Source organism: Aythya marila (assembly GCF_965140915.1).
Source record: "Aythya marila genome assembly, chromosome: 3".
NCBI lineage: Eukaryota > Metazoa > Chordata > Aves > Anseriformes > Anatidae > Aythya > Aythya marila.
Window position 1 is genome coordinate 30042835 of NC_139044.1, and position 14085 is coordinate 30056919.

At 36.9% G+C, this 14085-nt stretch overlaps 1 protein-coding gene across 1 annotated transcript in view; it reads left to right on the forward strand.

Moving 5' to 3' along the window:
- The window catches only part of PRKD3 (protein kinase D3), a 39715-nt gene that overhangs the window by 22072 nt on the left and 3558 nt on the right, over positions 1-14085 (forward strand). The window contains exons 9-17 of the mRNA XM_082756281.1: positions 408-531; positions 3287-3364; positions 5019-5295; positions 8042-8094; positions 8477-8549; positions 11443-11549; positions 12137-12298; positions 12769-12867; positions 12997-13264. Coding sequence (XP_082612407.1) covers positions 408-531; positions 3287-3364; positions 5019-5295; positions 8042-8094; positions 8477-8549; positions 11443-11549; positions 12137-12298; positions 12769-12867; positions 12997-13264 — 1241 coding nt within the window. The remainder of the gene's footprint in view (positions 1-407; positions 532-3286; positions 3365-5018; positions 5296-8041; positions 8095-8476; positions 8550-11442; positions 11550-12136; positions 12299-12768; positions 12868-12996; positions 13265-14085) is intronic.

Sequence of the window (14085 nt, forward strand, 5' to 3'; positions counted from 1 at the left end):
GCACTTTTGTTTGTTTTCATAAAGAGAAAATGTACTTTATTAGTGTAATATTATGTTATAATATAGTTGATGTAGGCAAGAGAATGTAATAACAATGCTGATGTTAATCGCTTTTATGTTGGGCTAAGAATCAAGTGGCCAGTTAATTGTTTTGAGAGAATGATTTCTGTGGTTATCCCTATTCCACTGTGCTTCTTTTTGTCTTTCTGTAATGCCACTTAAGTACTGCAATACTTGCATTTGGACAGCTAGTGGGAGCTCAGATTTCTTATCAATTTCATCTATCAGTGAGATAAAGTTGGGAAGAGAAGGTGCCTGTTTTATACATTTAGCCAATAGTTCAAGTACTGTTATAATTGCAATACTGTTGTATTTTAATTTAAATACTAACTGTTCTATCTTTTTAGTCCCTCAACAAGCAATAATATTCCTCTCATGAGGGTTGTACAGTCCATCAAGCATACAAAGAGGAAGAGCAGTACAATGGTGAAGGAAGGATGGATGGTCCACTATACTAGTAGAGACAATCTGGTCAGTGATTTTGATTCTTTGTACATTAACTTAAATTATTTCTCTAAACCAGTGTACTTTATTTATGTAGATATACTGATTTACGGTATCATCTGACATAATTTAGCAATTGTGTTCATTAGAAAAAATTCCGGTGCACCTGTAGTTCATTCACAATCCTTCGTGGGGTGATTAAGTAATTTTCATTTTAGAAAGTACTTTTCATTTTAGAAAGAGAAGCATCTCTGAACTGTCTCAAATGAATAGCATCTTTAAGATTTCAGCTTTCCCAAAACTGGAATAATTTGTTTACTTGTATCTTCCTTCTGTTTGGAAGTTTTTTCAATTACATGAAAAGGTGAAAATTGTTATAAAATGATGAGTACTTAAACAGTTAACCATATTCTAGTGGTCAAGGTATTGAGTAAATGTAATATGTAGATATGGAAGCCCTTCATTCCTCTAGCATTAATTCTATTTGGAAGTATTATTGAGCACCGTTTCCTCCCTCAGCCTGCTATTTCTCTTCATGTCAGTGGAATAAAGATCTGTGGCTTGGCTGCATATCCTTAGGTATGCAAGCATCTTTCACAAGGACTATGTTGGTTTGCAGTGCTACCAGTAATGATCTCTTAAACCTTCTTAGGCAAGTTCCTTGTTTTTATATATTAAGGAGGAAGATAAGGAAGGATAGCTGGCTGTCTGGTGGGAGAGAGTGAATTTATTCATTTGAGGAGATGAAAGAAAAATATGAAGTCGAGAAGTTTCCAGAGCTTGTGACACCCAGTTTGTCACGTTGAAACTGTTCATGAAAAGCAGCATTGTATTCTTTGTCTCCATGCAGGAGTCTGATAGAAGGAGACTTCAGGAATTTAGAGAGGCAAGGTTTATTTCAGTTATGTTGCAGTCAAGCTTAAGGGTGTGATACTAGTCAGCTCAGGTTACTGCAGTATTTTTACTTGTTTTGGTTGTCACCTAGACAGACCACCACAAGTGGTCTGTCGAAAGCTGCCTTGCAAACCAACTCTTGAAAGTACAGTTTTCTAATAAACAGATGTATTTATCACAAATCAAAGTAAATATCTACCATATTTCAGCCCAGACTCTTAAATAAGCACTACTGTCAGCTGGCTATCAAATTAGGACCAGGTGGTAGACAGAAGACGAGTAGCTCTAGCAGTGTTCAGGGTAGATGTGATATTCAGATCTGATTTCATCTTTCAGTACAGTCAGTACATTTTTTCCGTGGATTCAATGATCAGATTGTACACCTTACCTTAGTTTGATAATTTTTATTTGTCAATTTGGCTGCCACCTAGATGATAGCTAACAAAAAGGTGGTGTAAATGAAATAGAGTATTCTGTTCCAAAGCTAGGTACCTTCAGCCAAGCAAGATTTGAGAGAACTTCCTAATGGGAGGAAGCTTTTGTATTAAGCACTGCAACATCAGATATATTAATTGATCACTTCGGTCTCAGCACTGTTAGCCTATTTCTTATTCCTGATATGATTTTAGCTTTCCATCAGTTCCAATGATGTTTGTTTTACCAGCAATATCCCTATACTTCTTGCTGACCCTGGGTAACACTGTATTTTACACTTCATAAGGAGAAGTTTCCAATCATCATCTGTATTCTGGTTTTCCTTGCTCAGAGCCCTTCCTTTCTCAGTATGCAGTATAAGCATATATTGAATCCCCAAGTACTTACCAACCTGTTCCATAAACACTCTTCTCCACAGGTCTTCCCTGACTTACATTTCAAAAAAAACACCACATATACATGTATGTCAAAAGGATGGGTGTACCCTTATCCTTTCACCGAGCTTCTACTCAGTGCTGGCTTGGAATTCTGTTAGGTTAAATCTCTTCATGTCCAAGCTTTCTTGGCTGAACTCCTACAGGTGGTCCTAGCTTCACAATGATTTAAGCTCTGCATTTGGTTTTAATGAGGGTATTAAGTTTCTAAATGTTGTAAACGTAGGCCAGAGCTAGGGGTCTTTGATTTTTCTTCCAGAAAATAATGTTTTTAACTATATGAACATGGTGCAAGCAAAGTAACTTAGATCCATATGGCTACGTTAGCTTTCACGTGCTTTTCTATTTTGAGGAATGTTCCTGTGCTTAAGATTATTGGACAGTTATGTGCATCAAGCATATTGCTTTTTTTGTGGAGAAGGTATTTCTTGTTCGTGGAGACTTCTGAAAAATGGCTCTTTTAGTCTGTCTTGATTTTTGTTTTATTTTTTTCCCCAAGATATTTTGTCCACCTGAGTCTTCTAATTTGTCTTTCTTGCCACTCTGCACTTTTGACCTTCTAGAATTTTGTGTTGACAAAATGATTAAGGACTTACTAGGCTTGCTCAGTCCTTAAACACATGAGATCTTGTGAGGGCATGGAAGGAGAAAGCATGGCTCCCGTAATTGTTACTGAATGAAAATAATTCAGGTTTTGTGAGTACATACGCCTGGAGTGAAACTTGTGTAGGTAGGTGTTTGCTGCAGGAGGTAACAATTGTTGTCACCACTGTCAGAGTAAGGTAAGTTAAATTTTTTCTGGTTTGTGGAAATATTTCTGCTAGCCTCTTCTTGAGTTTTAAAAAATAATCATAAAAAACCTGCATTTCCAAAGTATTTTTCATGTGTCTAGCCTAAGATGCAACTGTAGATTAACTTTACTTGATTATCATAGTTGTTTAAAGCATTTCTAATTTAAATAATTGGATAAATAAAGTCCTGTCAGTGATTTATTCCTTTTTGTACTGTGCATTTTCTAGAGAAAAAGACATTACTGGAGACTGGACAGCAAATGCCTCACACTGTTTCAAAATGAATCTGGAACAAAATATTACAAGGTACTTAATGATGAGTAATAACTGTGTTGCACTTGATTTACTCCAGGTGCTTTATGGACTTGAAATATGTCCCAATGAATAGTATACTAAGTATTATCTCAGTTTTCCGTATCTTTTTTTAATCAAAACTGTGACAGGTCAAAATTTGGCCAAAGCTCGTAAGTGGGAAGAACCAAGACTAACTCTCTGAAGCTGCTTGCAGCTCCTGTTTTAATCCTCGAGTATATCTCTTCTGATGTTTTACATGTTCTGTTCTCCTGAATTGCCTTGCATATTGAGCTTTCTTCACAATTCCTAGGTGATGTGTTTGGCTGTGAGTCTACTTAAAGGCTAGGATTTTTGCATTCTGTAAGAAGTGTGGGAAAGTTTGCATGCTTAAATATTTTATTTTCTGGTTCCCAAAATGAAATTCCCAACTGTACAACTGAAAGTTACAAGTAAGATTTAGAGGAAAATTTACTCTGCAGCCTGGCATAAATGAAGCTTAGCAATGAGTATGTTATATTGCTAATATATTAATGTGTTCAGTGGTGGAATGTTCAGAAAATGTCTTGAAATGTATAAAACAGGATTTTTCCCTTTCTCGTCTTACACCCTTAGGTGGGGTCCAAATCTTGCAGCTTCTTCCCTTATAACATCTCTAAGATCAAGCCTTTTCTCTGTACGCCCAGCTAAACTTGCCCAGATCCTTTTCATCCCTATCTTGACCGCTGCAGTCTCTTCTTCTCAGACCTCCCTGATACTTGTATTGCCCTGTGCGTTCAAAACACAGCTGGTAAAATATGTTCCTTGCTTGTTGCTCCGTCCTGTCACTGCTTTTAGTCCTTTTACTTGCCCCTTTGCCCCCCTTTTTTACTGCTTAAATATTAGGTTATTTGTCTTTGCTGTTAGAAAATCCAGTTGTTACCTCTGTGTTTATTTGCTCTTCATCTGAATCAGCTGCTGTCTTTTAACCCCATAATGCCAGCCTGGTGTTCACCTGCTTGTTCGCTACTCTTGCAAGTGATGTGCACCTGTACGCCTTCCTATACATGTGGAATGTCCTTTTCCAACTAGTGTCAACTTACAACCGTTTTTTCCTTCAGATCTGTTCTCTGTACTGCTTCGTGCCTCGATCTTAAGCTGGCAAGGTAGAGGAGCTGAAAGAAGTTAAGATCTATACGAAAGAGAATCTTTACCAAAAATAATTCAGATACATGAAGCAGTGCTTTTTGGCTAGCTTACATAACCACATCCTGTTCCTAATGTTGTCTTGTTTCACTTTTTTCCCTGTCATGTTCTTCTCTAGCTAAGCTGTATAAACTATAGGGGGAGAGAAACAGTCACTCCATAGCTGCGCATCGCTCATATGTTGGGGTGGAGTGTGTCGTGCTGAATATAAATGCAGGTTATAAAGAGAATGGTGATGGTATGGAAGGCACTGTGGTGGGGCTGACAGTCTCTCTAGGCATGTATACAGGAATTTAGAAAGCTGTGGGAGGGTGATGGTTGTCTACAGTTTGACATCAGTTACAAAGCTTGTTTGTTTTTTTTTTGTTTTGGTATTTTCATGCATGTGCTTTGATTTGTCTGCAAACACTTTAAGTTCTGAACATCAGTGTATTTAAGTATTATATGCATTTTCATTTTTTTCATCTTTAATATTTTTCTTCAGGAGATTCCACTTTCAGAAATTCTCCAGGTGACTCAGCCTCGAGATTTTTCAAACGTGGTGCAGGGCAGCAACCCATACTGTTTTGAGATCATCACTGACACGATGGTGTACTTTGTTGGCGAAAACAATGGCAGCAGTCATCACAGTCCTGTTCTTGCTGCCACCGGAGTTGGACTTGACGTAGCTCAGGGCTGGGAGAAAGCCATTCGTCAGGCTTTGATGCCAGTCACTCCTCAAGCTAGCGTTTGCACTGCTGCAGGACAAGGAAAAGATCACAGTAAGCAGGCAGACAAGGCACTATTACTCATATTCTGAAGCTGTAAATTACAGATTCCTTTTCAGAAAAGTTCTTACGAAGAATGGAGTATTTTTGTCAATTCTCTGCTGAATTGGGTCCATAATCTTCCACCAGTTTCTAAGAAGTGACGTTCAAGTTTGTGGAGGGTATATGGGCAAATCTTTTACCTGTTGTAGCAGGAAGTAGTAGTTAAGAATCGGATTTCCCCTATGAATGCACATTACAAAACCTTTATCACAGGAGCATTGAGAGCTCACACGTTGTTGTTGGTTGTAAAAAAGGGACTATAGTTTAGATATTTCTAACATAAACTTCCATACGTATATTTATTTTAGATGATATATATGCATACATTGGATGCTATTTGATATTGTCACCTATGTTTAGAAAATAAAATTGCAAAATGTCTGTAGCTAAGGAGAAGGAAAGGAGTTAGTGCTGAAGTGTGATAACTGCGAATGATGGAGAGAACTTATGCTGAGCTGTGGGTAGTAGTTTTTAAAAAAAATATATCTTCATATTGTGCCCCTGCTACCCTTTTTCTCTGGCACAGGATCATATTCATTATCAAGGCTCCATGAAGCATACACTGTGCTCTTTCTCTTCAGACATCTTGTTCCGTGCAACAACATCCATGCACGTTCTGTACAGGCATTTATGCTTTCATTCCTTAGTTTCCTTTCATCTTCCACCTACTCCTTAATCTTCTTTTGGTGATGTATATTTTTTTTCTGGAGATCCTGGGATTAGTTTTCCTCTCTCTGGTATCTCATTATTCTGCATCAGCAACAGTTCAGTTCATGTAAATGCTAATCGTAGGTAAAGGCACTTATTGAAAACCATGGTCTGCAGTGGTAAACTATGAAATGGTAGTCCTGGTATTTCTATTTAATTATTGTGAAGAAACATTTTCAAGAAGGTGTCTCAAGCAGGCCATGAACTTAAGTGATATGCCACTTCTGATAAGGAAGTACTACTTTCAAACACATACATACCTGTTTTTTAAAACCTAAAGCTTACTGTTGATGAGAGACTTGCAAACACTGTTGCAATTTGTAGTGTCAAAACGTCCACGAGGCACGAGATAGTCAATTTATACCATGTTCTAGCCAGCAAGCAATTAGTAATGAGGATACTCTTCCAGTCTGACCCATTAGAAACAATCCTTTCTGACCCTTTACCTGGTGTTTGGGATAGGATGTTTCTTTCTAGGACGTTTCTGAGCTGAAACGGGAGCAGACAGATTAAAGGCAGAGGAACAGTTCAGTAAGCTATTACATGGTATAAATTACATGCTGAATTCTGGCATTACTGTTTTCTTCAGAGATGTCAGCATTTCAGTCCTTACTTGTGTGCATTTTGAACACTTCAAAAAACTAGCTTGGAGTAAGTTAATCTGTACCTAATGTGAGGAAGAAGGTATTTTGTGTTCTGTAGCCATTTGTGGAGAAGGGTTCAGTGTGTTCTCTTAAACAGTTTCAAAAACCGTATCTTCATTTTTTTTTTTTTTAATAGTTGACTTGTTTCAACTTTGCTGCAATTTGTCCTTAGTCACTTTTTAGTATGCCTTTGTGTTTTTTTGTTTCTTTGTTTTCCCTTGTGCTCTGTGTTGTCGTTACAATACGGACTTGACCATCTTCAGATAGAGGGCAGTAATCACTAGACATATGCAGAGCTGTAGTTCCAATTGGTATTTCAGATGCAGTGTTCAGAGTGCCTTTGAGAACTACTATTTGTTGCTCTCTTAAGTCTGTAAATTCCTTCTTTGAGGTAAGGTACAGGTGACAAAAATCAGGTACATTTTCTTTGTTCTCTGAAACAGCGGTTCTGAAACACAATGCTCTTCTTAGGGTGATAAATATTCTTTTCAAAGTGCTAGTAAATCTGTAGTGTACTCTGTATTCACCTGATATGTGAAGTAGTGTTTTTTTTTTATTTTTGAAAATTAGCATTATAAGTAGTAGGTGTCCATTTTCTGAAATGCTTGACCTCTATCTTGAAGTCAAAGGAAAAAGATTCTTTCTGCCTTCATGCGTCTCTTCTTGTCTGTGCATCCTAATGTTATTTCTGGAATGAAAATTTTGTCAACATCGTTGTAGGCTGAAAAGAAATTATACATCTTTTTCTGGTGCTTTTACTTGCAAGGTATACTTTCAAGATGTGCTCTGAAATTCCCAGGATTGAAAGGCTTCTGTAGTTTATCCATGAAATCCTTTGCTTACATTGTGGGTTTTACTGCTTTCCTAAATTATCAAGTCTTCTGTTACTTGCTTTGCTTGATTTATTTCCTTTTCTTATACATCAATTCTTAAAGCTACAGAAAATCTGTAACCACATTCATTTGACTACAAAGGATCTACTTGGTCCTCTTATATTTTTTTAAATTACTACCAGAATTCTTAGTAGTTCATTGAATTCTGATGCGATTGCCACATCACTGTTGCTTTCAATTCTCCAGCTCTGTATTTTGTACACACTCATACTGTTTTTATAATCATTGATATGACAGAAATGAACAGTTAATCCCAGCTAAACTCCCAGGGTTGTTCATCCAATCAATGTGTGAAATTTGAGTTTCCAAGTATGATGTTTTTGCAAAACATCAGTAAAAAATCCTTTCACTGTGACTGGGTTAGAAGTCAATAAAGGTCTTTTTTTTTTCTTTTTTTCCTTCTCACTATCAAAAGCCTAACTTTTCTTATTTTGTTATATCTTTTTATTACAGAAGAGTTATCCCTAAGCATCTCTGTTTCAAATTGCCAGGTCCAGGAGAATGTGGTGAGTCATATGCATTGTAATAATAATGGTGTTCATTTACCTGGCTATTTTAAAGTAATTGATAATACTATCTGAAGGAGGAAGCAACACCCCAGGGTACTGCAGCTACAAAAGTCTGCATTAGATACCTAATTGGAAGTAATCCACTTGCCTACTAGCACAGCTGGTTGGTTTTAATATATGTCCCTGTATATGATGTGGTTAAGTGGAACCACTCCAGGAAAGTTTCTGCTTTTTTCCCCACTCTATTTTGGGGTAATGATGATACTCTTTACGTAATTAAATGTAAAACTTAAGAACAGCTTAGCCAGTACTAAGTAATATGTTTGTGAGTGCTTTGATTATGCCTGATAACTTGTGATTTCTTCTTTTCATGCCTTAGGATATCAGCTCTGTGTACCAAATATTTGCTGATGAAGTGCTGGGTTCCGGTCAGTTTGGTATAGTATATGGAGGTAAATTATATTAGATTCCATTATGCATTTATTTGAGATAGAGTGACTGCTTATAATTTTCATATTTGCCTAGCTGTATCTAGAATGTTTAGGTGAAGTTTAGCTTGTTAGAAGTTTTGTTTGGGTTACTGTGGTTAAGTCTTTGAGGTTTTATTTATAGTATTTCTTACTATTTTTTTTCTTTTATTTAGAGTTCTGTGTTGCATCAAAATCAGTTTGGGATTTTTGTGTTTTGACCACATTTAAAAACAAAGCAATCTCTAGTCTGAATTCAGCCCATGTGGACTGTATTATACCGTGTAAGAAGTCATGTATTTCAAGAGGCCGTTGAGTATACCTGGTATTTTTATAGATATCTGAGAAAAGTAGAGGAAAGCAATTAGAAAAACATATTTTAGTTTGTGCTTTTCACAGTACTTTATGCAGACAATTTTATACAAATTTTTGTCAGCAGGAAAAAATAGAGGGATTCTTTGTCAAGAGTTCTCAGCTTTAGACTTTATGTAGTTTTATCACTTTTTTATTTAAAACATTCCATTGCAACGTATAATGTGTTTACAGTGTATAAGCTTGACAAGAAGAAATATAAGAAATATGTTGTGTGAACTCTATTTCTTTTTCTTTTTCTTTTTTTATAAATACCATATATTGCATCTCTACGGTTTGTGGTTTTCTCAACACTAAATCTGTAAAGGAATAAAAAAGGGCAACTAATGATTTAACAGTGGGAACCTTTCTGTTTCTATCATGTTGTCTTTCTAGTCAGGAAATATTGTGGCTATGATTTTTCTGTGAGCCAATATTGTAGTTAAATACTTTTTTTCTATTACTTTAGTACTGTTTGATGGAAGTACAATTTGAGGGTCTAGTTTACATCATTCTTGAGAGGCCATGTTCCCCCTGCGCCCCAGCTTGGATTTCCTAAAGCATATTGTGAATTGAATTATGCTTCTTTTCTTATGAATAGAATGTACATAAATGCAGACAGTAGTTTAATGTTTTCCTTTTACCTCCATATATACTTCCTAAACTGCATTTTAGATAAACCTCAGCTTGGTATTTTTCACAATTCAATGAAATGACATTCGTAAATACATATTTTAAAAGCTTTTATCATATTCAATCTTTTTCACTTAATGATGTCTCAAAACATATAGGACATGCACACTCAGTTTCTTAAGATACAATCACAAGCTGAAAGAGCAAGGGAATATAATCTTATATTTTTTTCTGGCTCTCCACAGCGTTTAATTGTTGCTGCTGTTTGGGGAGACTGTATCTGGTAACTTTGCCTTGTCTTCTCCCCACCTTTATACAATTAGTGAAATAATAATAACAAAATCTGTTATTGAAAGCAATACAAGGGTAACATTAAGTTGCTTCCATTGTTGTTTTCCCCCTCACCCCATCCTCTTCTGGACAAACATTGCACTTTTACAAACTGTAAGTCAAAAAATTATAGGCTGCTAGTATCCAACTGGTGTTTCTTCCTGTGAGAATAGTTTCCCTCTGCTTTTTCTATTTAAGTACATTTTGAAAGGTCTGAAAAATGGATACTTACAGGGGTGCGGGGGGGAGAAATTCTAGGCAGTTTCTAACTGATGTTAAAAACTGATGTTAAACTTCCCCTGAAACTTGGGATAGTTTGACATCAGGAAAGGAATTTTCAGGCTGCCTTTCTGTAAATCTTTCTTCGTGTTCTTCTAGCTTCTGTGGCTAAGTGTGTTGTTAGTTTAGTGTTTTTGTTTTATGTTCTCTTGCAACCTTGTGTTTGTTTTCTGATGTTATTTCTGCTATTTCTGTTTGGTAACCTTGTTAACCCTTCTGGTCCTTGAGTGATGTCTCCATCACTGCCTCACTTCCTCCAGTGGAGATAAGCCTGATTTTAAGCCTTTAAGGCAGGAACAGGAGCTGCTCCATGCAGCAGCCTTCAGGAGCAGCTCCTCTGCCCAGCCTAAATGCTGGCCACCAGTACTGACTGCAGAGCAGCAGGTGAGGCCTGTCAGGGTCAGTGACAAGGCATCGCCAGGCTCTCCAAAGCCCTGCCTCTAGCTGTGATGGCAGAATCAATCCCCTGTGCTGTAGCTGCGTGCATCATCCCTTCTGAAATGGCCTCCAGATGTGTCACTGTGCAGATAACTGCTTTCGTTTTCCTTGGTACACAGGTTCACTTTGATCTGTATTAGTGTAGTATTAAATTATCAAGGTCTTCCAGCATGTGTTCCCATTAATCTCTCTGATCTGAATGTGAGAGGAAACAGTTTTAGTAGTTATGGGGAAGCTGAGTGAGCATTTACAGCTACCCAAATAGCCCTTGAAACATCCTGTGTATTGCAGGATGCTTCTTATGTAGCTGGTGCAGGCTGCAGCAGGGATACTATCAGCATTATCAGCTCTTTATTTAAACTATAAACTTCCAGAGCTTTTTGGTGACAACAGACCACCTCCTGGGTGTTAACCTTTTCTTCTTCATGGCACGTAATTACCTGCGGTTCCTGCAGAATATTAGGTATAACTTCTGTGCACATGGAGCCCGTAAACGTGTTTACTGAAACCACTGAAGACTTCTTTTTAAACACAGAAGAGAGGCAAAATTCTCATTTAGGTAGCGCGTCATAATGTATGAGTCCCTTACACAAGGAAAACCTCCAACTAATACATCTAACGTCAATGTGTATATCTGAGAGCCAGTTTAAATTTATCCACAGCCCTCCTATCAAGGTTGATCACTCCTAGTTATTCACATGCCAGCTGCAGTTTTAAATACAAATATAGTGATACTGTACTTTTGTACTAAATAGATCTGTTTCTCCAGAAAGGAACTTTTGCTGTACTGTTTTATAGCTGTGAATTATTTCTGCCTTTTGATGTCTGATATTGACTTTCTGTTCAGGAAAGCACAGGAAGACTGGAAGAGATGTAGCTATCAAGGTCATTGACAAGATGAGGTTTCCAACTAAGCAGGAAAGTCAGCTCCGTAATGAAGTAGCCATTCTCCAGGTACCAAGATATTTTAGTATGGTTTTGGAGTTCAGGTCAAATCAGCTATTCCTAAGATTTTGTAATGTGTTTAGGTGCTCTAAATTGATGTCTAAATCTGTATGTGTGATTTCTGAGTCTTTTTGTAAGAAAGAATCTTCTTATTGGGGGAACTCCTGACCATTTGGTAGTGTTGATAACTTGGCATTGGTATCTACTGCGTATGTGGAATCCACTGAAGCCATGTACTTTGGCTCCATGTTGTCCTTCAGGCAACAGGAAAATGTTTGTTTGTCTTTTTGCTAATGGCCACTTAGTCTAAGTGGTGTTTTTGCATGTTCTGCAGTCAAACTGCAAAGAGTATCAACTTTAAAAAGTAATCATTATAGATAAGTAGTGTTAAAATAAATTAGTCTTAGTAGTGATAGATGGCACGTTTCATGGGCTGATGTGTACGTTTCAAGCTCATTTCTTGCCTCTGACATTTTGTTTTTAATTTCTAACTTTCCACTCAGCTACTTTTTGATCTGTGGTATGTTATTTCTATGTAATTCAGAATATTTAATGCTGTTTTATTTTAGTTCTGTACCTCTACTACTTTATTTTAGAATTTGCATCACCCTGGGATCGTGAACCTGGAATGTATGTTTGAAACCCCAGAACGGGTCTTTGTTGTGATGGAAAAGCTGCATGGTGATATGCTAGAGATGATTCTCTCCAGTGAGAAAAGTCGACTTCCAGAACGAATAACTAAGTTCATGGTCACTCAGGTTGGTATTCAGTCATTTTTCCTGGAGATGAAAGGCTAGATATGTCTTCTATAATTATGTAAGAATGGAGTTTGGAGAAGGATTTTTTGTGTAGTTATGAAAGAGATAGATATACAGCCCCATGTACTAACAGCAGTTGAATAAATGTGGAAAGAATTTTGAATGCTAATTTTTTGTTCTTCTATCCTAAGGATTAAGGTTGTGGGTATCCAGAGATGCACATCAAAACTCTAGGTATTCAGAAAGATAGATAGGGGTGGGAAAAATACATTTTAAAAGAAAATCAAAAATTTTTAGCAGGTTAAACCACAACACAAAACCATCAGTTCCACATTTTTTTCCACTTCAGTTCCAGCCTATTGATTGGAAAAAATAGTACTTGCACGGTCTTCAAGAATTAACCCGTATATACTATGTTGATACAAATTATTGCATTGCTCTGTTTTGAAAATATTATTTCCTTTTTAAAGATACTTGTTGCTTTGAGGAATTTACACTTCAAGAATATTGTGCACTGTGATTTAAAACCAGAAAATGTACTACTAGCATCAGCAGAGCCATTCCCTCAAGTAAGTGAAGATTAAAAGAATAATTGTTTCCTGACTTCTCTTTGGGGGTTTGGAGGATGTGATGGGGGTAGAAGTACACTTCAGAGATCAGCCAGAGATTTCTCAGTTTAAAACCTACTTCTTTTGCAGGTAAAGCTGTGTGATTTTGGCTTTGCTCGTATCATTGGTGAAAAATCTTTCAGGCGCTCTGTGGTGGGGACACCTGCGTATCTTGCCCCTGAAGTGCTCAGGAGTAAAGGTTACAACCGCTCTCTGGACATGTGGTCGGTTGGTGTTATTGTCTATGTGAGCCTTAGTGGTACATTCCCATTTAATGAAGATGAGGATATAAATGATCAGATTCAAAATGCAGCATTTATGTACCCACCAAATCCTTGGAAGGAAATTTCTAGTGAAGGTAAAGAAACAAACTTTGTTATGTATTTATGTGTAGACAATGCATTCAAATACTTAAACCACAACTTTTACTGAGACGGGAGTGCAAAAATTATTAATAGTTTGGGTTTTGCTGGCTATGCCAGAATGGCTAAATTTAAGCTGGCATCTTTTTCTGAAAGATAAAATGTCAAATACCATGTTTTAGATCATTTTCAGAGAAGGAGCCAATAGATTTAGCAAGAATAATTGATGTAATGACTTAATAGCATGTTTAGGGAGTTGGGTCAATAGCCCAAAACCCCTCAGAAATCCCAGTGGAAAGTTAAATCTTGCATGAGTCTTCGGTGAATATCTAAAACATATTTTATCTAAAAAATTGAAGTTGAATCTGGAGTTTTAGTATTGTACATTAGTAAGCAAAGCAAAACCTGGATCTAAATGTCAGCTCTGAACAATCTAGAAGTTTACCAAGTTGGTCTTCAGAGCTCTCTAACACCAATTTTGTTGTTATTAATGTATATATGATTAACACAGGTAGATGTGAAAGTGGCACATCATTATACAAATAGTGGAAGTACCTACATAATTCTGGAACATAGGATTATGCTCAAGCTTTGTTTAGACACTTAGGAAAAGCTTTCAATGTTTCCATCAAAGTGGGGAAAATGACAACAACAAAAAAGTTTACCCCATTCCTATTTTGTGGCCTCGTTTAACATAAACAAAGGTAAAAATCAAATTCGGGAGCTTGATTTGTTGTAAGAGCTCAGTAGGACACACACACACACACACTTCACTTTCACTGCAATGTGTGAATGATGATAGATGTGATTAGTATAT